The sequence below is a fragment of the Oncorhynchus nerka genome, linkage group LG20 (assembly GCF_034236695.1).
Source record: "Oncorhynchus nerka isolate Pitt River linkage group LG20, Oner_Uvic_2.0, whole genome shotgun sequence".
In the NCBI taxonomy this organism is placed as follows: domain Eukaryota; kingdom Metazoa; phylum Chordata; class Actinopteri; order Salmoniformes; family Salmonidae; genus Oncorhynchus; species Oncorhynchus nerka.
In genome coordinates this window covers 34,120,537-34,129,095 of record NC_088415.1, presented here as the reverse complement: position 1 = coordinate 34,129,095, position 8,559 = coordinate 34,120,537, and the positions used below count along the sequence as shown (strand labels likewise).

General features: G+C 40.2%; 1 protein-coding gene across 2 annotated transcripts in view; it reads left to right on the top strand.

Moving 5' to 3' along the window:
- Window positions 1-507: 507 nt before the first annotated feature.
- The window catches only part of LOC115102330 (microphthalmia-associated transcription factor-like), a 56,292-nt gene continuing 48,240 nt past the window's right edge, over window positions 508-8,559 (top strand). For both annotated transcript variants that reach the window (XM_029622174.2, XM_029622172.2), the window contains exon 1: window positions 508-735. In XM_029622174.2, coding sequence (XP_029478034.1) covers window positions 629-735 — 107 coding nt within the window. In that variant the 5' untranslated portion in view covers window positions 508-628. The remainder of the gene's footprint in view (window positions 736-8,559) is intronic.

Here is an 8,559-nt window from a genome sequence, read left to right as displayed (position 1 = left end):
GCTATTAACATGGCTGTGTAGTATCTTATATTTAGGAATAGTCCACTCATCTGATGGTTTTCAATGTGATTTGTACATGGCAGTTGTGTAATTACAGTGTGGGTATACAATGCTGCACAATAGGCTTTATATTGTGTTGTAACACTGTAGCCTAGCTGCCTATTGTAGTGAGAAAAGTAGGCTTTGTGTGACAATTATGGAAATGTTGTTTAGGATATTATTTTATGAACAGATATTGATATTTGTAAATGTAAACAATGCATATAGAAAGCTATATGGCCTGCTCCGGCATTTGACCTATTCAGCAGAATTGAGGGTAAAATGTGGTAAAAGCCCATCAGATGTTGGACCAATGAAAAAGCTGCTGACATTGACAGATCAAAACACAAACTTGCGGGCTATGGTATCATGGTGCTTGTAGTTCTCTATCCCATACACTCCTATTTCTACGGCCACTATTCCCTACTCTACAGAACTACATGTTTTTTTGCGCTGTTTGCTCGCTGGCTCTCGGAGCAAGACGGGTTTGCGATTTCAGTGGCTTGTACTGCGAGTGTTTTAGAGAGGTGGCCATACCGTCGTTCGTTTCTTTATAATTTGTTATTGTCAAGAGTTGACAGTGGCAAGTATGCAAGCAGAATCCGGAATAGTTCCTGACTTCGAGGTTGGAGAAGAGTTTCAAGAGGAACCAAAAACGTATTACGAATTGAAGAGTCAGCCCTTGAAAAAAAACAGGTCAGTGCTTTGGCTGTGTGCACAGTTATTTCCTCCGGTAAAGAGGAATTTGTTTTCCCAGCGTTGTTTTCAAAAGTTTTATATAGTCAATAATTGAAATGATGTTTTGGGGGTTGTTATAATAATTACGTTATTTCCAATTGACGCGCTTTCAAGGATGGCATCCTATATGCAGTCGGTCCTATCCTGTTGAGTACATTCTAGGAGGGATTTGTTTGCCTCCCATTCCTTATGGCTCTTTTATTGCACAGTTAGTTATGCAACACTTGGGTGTTGTCTTGTCAACACGCAACTTCAAATATTAGCCTGTGAAGAATAGCCTCCTATACAGTTTGTTCGTGGATTTTGAACAGTCCGACTAGGGATTAGACTATGATGTCTTCTTCCTACTGGTGTTGAGCTTGGTGATACCACTTCCATCGTTATTTACAACATAAATATTAGGCTACTATATGTATAGTCTAAATGCATTTTCTTTTGGAAGAAATATATTTAATGCATTGTAAATGTAGTTACAATGTCAAGGTAGAATGGCATCTTAAATGGTGTTGTACAGTATTTCACACGTTAAAATATGTGTCACATTTCACTGGTGCATCACTCATCAGTTGGTGCATCAGCTGTAGGCCTATTAGGAGAGAATTATGAACATGATAAATATCAATAGAGACCTAGTAAGAAAACTTCTTATAGATTCTAAAAGATCCTAAAATATTGTAACCATGTTACTTCCCAATAAAGCTTATGTAACCACATAAGGGAAAATGGATAGATACTTTCCTAAGCAGTTGACAAATAACTTATTAGAGTGCTATTTGTATCCATATTGTGTCCTCTGTCCCTAGCGCCGAACAAAGAACAGGGAGCTGAGTCAGGTCTGTTCTCTGGACATGACCTTATACCCCTCTGCTGCCTGGGGTCCAGGCCTCAGCTGAATTGTTGTCACTTTGGTTATGTCTCTCTTTGTAAGATCAGACGGAACAAATAACTGGAACTTTTCTATTCTCAAGACTTCTACATTTAACGTAAGTCTTTATACCATAATCTTGCCTTCTGTGTAATGGCATATGGGAATGTCTTACATTCAGCAGTGGTCTAAAACGCCTGTCAATGCATGCCTATTGCCAGGAAGTTGTTTAAAGCAATATTGTCTCTTTGCGTCTGGTAATTCTGTATCATTTCCTTATTGTCCTAAGTGGTGGAGACATGTGACCTTTCTGCTAAACAGAGGTTCCCCAGATAGAAGGGTGGTGTATGTCTGAAACACTGTCTGAACATGACAGTGCTCTTCTGTGTCTAGAGTTCTTATAGCATTCTTGTGGTGGACCCAATCTATTTTTTGCATTCTGGATCTTGGCATTTTGTCAGCAATTTGTTGGATATTTTTCCAGTTTCATTGTTGTGGAGTTTTTTCTTTTTCCAAAACTTCTGTGGAGAGAGAGAGAGACTAACCTAATTCATCATTTTAAACTCGTTTCTTCATTAGTAAATTTCATTACATTGTTATAAGCTGAATGGTATTTTTGTGCCCTCATCGCAGCAGTTGCATTCTTAGTATAACTAAACAGGTCTAGCTATGAGTTGTGATTTAATGTCAGTTTTTGTGACTTTTGTGTGTCTCCAAAATTACCTGACATGCATGAATTAATTTCATTTTCTTCTTTTCCTGTGAGAATGCCCTACTAAAAGCAGTGCATGGCTTTGCAACAATGACAGAAAGCCAAACATTGTGTATAGTAATTTTGACCATGCTTATCCTCACATACACTTGTGGTTATGACACTCACAGTCCACTGTGGTTCATTCGTTTGACTGATGCGGTACACCCTAACAACTACAGTAAAGCAAGGACAAAGCTTAGGCATAGATTTACCGGCATGATAGGCCTAAAGTTCAGTGTTTCTACATTTCAAATCATACAGTGATAACATCATGAATTATCTTGCTTTTATTGACATTTAGTTTGTTTTCTTGCTGTCTCAGAAAGCTTTTGGCACAAGCAGCCGAACGAACCCCTGCAGACTCAAAGCCAGACTATGTGTGCTTGATACAGACTTGAGACAGACTGTGAAACTTGTCTTCTATGCAGTGTAAATTAGCGATGTAAATTTAGCAATGTATATGACACCTTCAATGCAAAACGGGCCTGGTGTTGTTTGTTGCGGAGATATTTAGCAGGGCAACCCATGGAGCCAGCTGCACATGTTAGAGATTAGAATTACACTGTCATTATTCTGCACATTTCTTGAAAGGATTTGTTCATGTCTCAGTTTTCATTTGCAGCATAGCTTCTGCTAGGCCCAACGTCAGGACTACACAATTTGTTGGGCTCCAGCACTAAATAATGAAATGGACATATGAAAATAAAATTGAGATACATTTTGGAGAGATATTTCATGTCATGACATTATGAATGGAATAGTATGTAACGTCACTGGTGTCCAATCGTCACCTACTGTACCTGTCGCACTGTCTTTCATCCGTCGCAGATGTGGAGAAGAGGTGAGGTGTCAATGCAGCATTAAACCTCTGTCAAAGCATCTGTCAAAGTCACATTGTCAATGTTTTTCCATTCTGGATCTTCCCGTTTGTGTGATATGATGACTACAGTAATTGAGCGGTTAAGGATGCACCATTCATGCACTCAAACACTACCTACATGACTATATGACGCTTTCAAGGAGCAGAGATGTCCCTAAGAGTTGTCCTCCAATGGTCATGCACTCCATGCACTCCCAAACTCAAAGGCTCCCTCCAAGCCTCATTACATAAACAGAAAATGCATATAGTGTAAAAGTTCCCTCAAGGGCATCAAATGGCAAAAGCAGAGAAATGTACAGAAAGTACACACTGTATTCCATTATGATGTATGTTTTTTCATGAGCATCCAGTATCCATTGCTGGTTTCAATGTGGCCTCTATAAGAAGGGGATTGTGGCTCAGAGTCTCAGGAAGCTTTCTGTTCTGTGGAGTCCGAACCAGAGATGCCAGATGCTCACATAAACTACATACTGCATTGCATTGCTTTTAGGTTCTATGTTTTTACATGAGCATCTGCATCCAGTGCGGGCGTCAATGCAGCCTCTGAAACATGGCGATTAAGGGACAGTCAAGGTCTCAGGGAGCGCTCTGTTCTGTTCCATATCGTGCCAAAGAGGGCAGGCTAGGACCAGGGTGTTCCTCTCCTGATCCAGGATGGGGATCCGATTGCATCTGAGTGACAGACCGGTGCTGGAGTGGAGTGAGATACTACCCAACCCAATGGTTATGTAATCACTCTGACTGCATCCTTACTCCCACTTTGGCTCTAAACAAATTCACTGGAAAACGACCATGTTCATTTAATTTCTCTATCATTCCAGTTGAATCTGACAGTCAGAATAAACAGATGTAAGACTGACAAATAATTTTCTTTATCAGTCTGACTCCTCTTCCAGGACACAGGGATAAACCCATGCCCTTCTGTATCCTTTCATGACAATAGATAATCAAAGGAGTAAAACCACAATGTTCCAGTCTGCATCATCTATATTTGTGACCATCAGGCTCAGGCGGATGTGGTCCGTTATTTTTCCTCAAGAGTGGGTGGGGGGGGGGGGGGATAAGGATGGAGTCATATTTTCAGGCAGCTGTCTGTGTACAGGAACTGCGAGTCATTTTTCACCATTCACCCATTTCCAAATGAAGACATACTGTACAGTATGGTAGCTAACATATTTTAGAATAGAGAACACTTTGATGCTGTCAGGATCATTTGAAGAGTGTCTGTAATAAGGTGTGACTTATCGCACATTATAAACTGAGTGGTTTGAGCCCTGAATTCTGATTGGCTGAAAGCCATGGTATATCAGATCGTATACCACGGCTATGACAACAAATTTAGTTTTACTGCTCTAATTACATTGGTAACCAGTTTATAATAGTAATAAGGCACCTTGTGGGTGTGTGGTATATGGCCAATATACCACGGCTATATTGGCCAGGCACTCCGTGTTGTGTCGCACAAAAGAACAGCACTTAGCTGTGGCATATTGGCCATATACCACATCTCCCCGGGCCTTATTGCTTATTTATAGCCACCCACCATTCTGTACACAGCAGCAGTAACATTAAAGTAATACAATGATCATCTGAATGTAGTTGTTGTTTTCTGTTGTCCTTGAGAGTGCCGTCCTAGTCATAGCACCCAGAGAGGGGAAGGCGAGCAGGACTAGAGTAGGGTAGTAGGCCATACTACTGTAAACAAGTGACAAGACTCATGAAAGGCATGAAACCTAATTACAGACATAGGACCCGGCAAGTTCAAATGATCCCAACCTGCCCTTCCTGTCCCATAACTACGACAACAAAGAACCCCATTATCAGTAGTAATATTTGTCAACTCGCTGTTTTGTTTTCCTGACAATTTGTACATCAACTTTATTTATCTGTAACTGTAGTACTCTTTTGACTTGTCTTACTTAACCAAAGCACTGTATACAAGTGCATAGACTTTCCTTTGCTGTGAGTGTTCTTCACAGTTATGGCAAGGTGAGTTTTATCAGTTTTGAATATGTCCTTACTGTAGTCAGTGTTTTTGTGTACAGTACCCTTTAGCCAGTCTGTACATTGGAACTGCAGACCTTGTAATGTATAATGTCAGAGATTTGTATAGTAGTGGTATGGATTCCACAAACAGAGAAATATGTACTGGCTAGAGGCAGCAGGCGGCAGTATTTGGTATTTTATTAGGATCCCCCATTAGCTGTTTCGAAAGCAGCAGCTCCTCTTCCTGGGGTCCACACGAAACATGAAGCATTACATAATACAGAACATTAAAAGACTAGAACAGCTCAAGGATAGCGCTACATCAGTGTTCTGAACAGTGGGCAGGCTTGGGGAGTAACGGATTACACATAACTGTTTTCAAAAAAACTGTAATCTGTTACCAGCTTCAAAAAATACTTTGACACCTTTTCTGTTTTCTCAAATACATTCAAATCAAAATTGAAAAAAGGCGCAAATGTACATTTTGTTTCCGTCTGACAAGTCCGAGACCATTATGATGACTCACCAAATGAGTTTTATGGGTTGCGGTAAAAGAGCAGGAATATGTTTTTGTAAACTGCAGTCAAAGCTACGGTATGTCTTCCAATGGTGAGACTGCTGTCGGCGTCAAAGATTATACAACCAACCTAAATAAACGCTTAGAGGTAAGGACGACGGCTGTGGTGTAGCCTACTAGTGATACTGATATAATTTAGGTCCATTATTGACATCTGCATAGCAATTATGTGAATCACGCTGCTGCTCTCTCAATTATTCAGTCCTTACGGATTGTGATTGTTTGTGGATGGCTGTTCACCAATGTATAGGTGTATTTTAACCCAATAATGGTTGAATTGAGGAAGGCTAAGCTGCCTGTCAATCATTGTTTTTGCAACCTGTGCACAGCCAGAGAAAAATGTGGTCCTGCAACAGCTGCATAGTGTGGATCACAGCCTAGATAATACAAGTTTGAGGGAGCACCTCCCTTGTAAACTCTTCCATGGTAATATACTTCATGTATAAAATTAAAAAGAAAACAGAAATATCACATTTACATAAGTATTCATACCCTTAACTCAGTACTTTGTTGAAGCACCTTTGGCAGCGATCCATGATACTGCCACCACCGTGCTTCACCGTAGGGATGGTGCCAGGTTTTCTCCAGACATGGCTCTTGGCATTCAGGCCAAAGAGTTCAATCTTGGTTTCATTAGCAGAGAATCTTGTTAATCATGGTCTGAGAGTCTTTTGGTGCCTTTTGGCAAACTCAAAGCGGGCTGTCATGTGACTTTTACTGAGGAGCAGCTTCCGTCTGGCCACTTTACCATAAAGGCCTGATTGGTGAAATGCTGCAGAACCTTCTGGAAGGTTCTCCCGTCTCCACAGTGGAATTCTCAAGTTCTGTTAGAGTGATCATCGGGTTCTTGGTGTCACGAACCGGCTCAAAGCCCGTAACAAAAGGGAGACAACGTGGAGATAAGGAGTAACAAAATATATATTTATTAAATAAGTAACTAAGTATAATATACAATGGTGTGTGTAATTAGTAATCAGTAGTGTAAGTGAGTGTTTTGCATGCATGAATGTGATAATGCAGGGAGTTGAAAGATGCTAAAGCAAACAACCAAAAAACCACCAAGAAACACAACAAAATCTATAAAGGTGTCTGCATGGAGAGAGTCTCCTCCATGAATGGGGAAGTGGTGTATTTATCCTGGGAGACACCGGGCCCAGGTGTTTCCCATGTAGCTGACGACCCTCCCAACTCCGCCCACCAGCATCCTAATAAGGAAACAACAAAGAGAGAATACGGCAGACAGAGTGGGAGTGTCGTCACATTGGTCACCTCCCTGACCAAGGCCCTTCTCCCCCGATTGCTCAGTTTGGCCGGGCGGGAAGCTCTAGGAAGTTTCTTGGTGGTTCCAAACTTCTTCCACTTAAGAATGATGGAGGCCACTGTGTTCTTGGGGACTTTCAATGCTGCAGACATTTTTCGGTACCCTTCCCCAGATCTGTGCCTCAACACAATCCTGTCTCAGAGCTCTACGGACAATTCCTTCAACCTCATGGCTTTGTTTTTGCTAATTGTGGGACCTTATATAGGCAATTTCGAGTCTCATAGCAAAGTGTCTGAATACTTATGTAAATAAGGTATTTCTGTTTTTTATTTTGTATACATTTGCAAAAACTGTTTTCGCTTTGTCATTATGGGGTATTGGGTGTTGATTGCTGAGGATTTTCTATTTATTTAATCCATTTTAGAATAAGACTGTAACGTAACAAGTCAAGGGTTCTGAATACTTTCCGAAGGCACTGTACAGTCAAAAACAAGTTTAATTTAAGAAGACCTACTTAATTGTAATTCGTTCTGATTTATAAAATAAAAAAATAAAAAATAAAAAGTCCTAATGCTTAATGGACACAAACTTGCACACTTTAGACTTCAACAGCTGCAAATGATTGAGATATAAAAGTGTCACCCATAGAAATCCAATTCAATTAATTAAGTATTTTAACTGCCAATTCTATGGTGTCACTAACAGGCAAATAGCACTTTTCGGCAGGTAGTGCTCAAAGCGATGCCATTCCATGAGACCAGATTTTTTTGAAACCATGTTTTGAAGCAATGAGCTCAGCCAGTCCTCCACGACAAAAACATAAACAACAGAGTACGCCTGAGCCATGTATTTAGAAATATAAATACACTACCGTTCAAAAGTTTGGGGTCACTTAGAAATGTCCTTGTTTTTGAAATAAAAGCAAACTTTTTTCTCCATTAAAATAACATCAAATTGATCAGAAGTACATTGTCGACATTGTTAATGTTGTTAATGACTATTGTAGCTGGAAATGGCAGATTGATTATGGAATATCTACATAGGTGTACAGAGGCCCATTATCAGCAACCATCACTCCTGTGTTTCAATCGCACGTTGTGTTAGCTAATCCAAGCTTATCATTTTAAAATGCTAATTAATCATTAGAAAACCCTTTTGCAATTATGTTAGCACAGCTGAACATTTTTGTTCTGATTAAAGAAGCAATTCAACTGACCTTCTTTAGACTAGTTGAGTATCTGGAGCATCAGTATTTGTGGGTTCGATTACAGGCTCAAAATGTCCAAAAACTCGTCAGTATATTCTTGTTCTGAGAAATGAAGGCTATTCTATGCAAGAAATGCCAAGAAACTGAAGATCTGGTACAACGCTGTGTACTACTCCCTTCACAGAACAGTGCAAACTGGCTCTAACCAGAATAGAAAGAGGAGTGGGAGGCCCCGGTGCACAACTGAGCAAG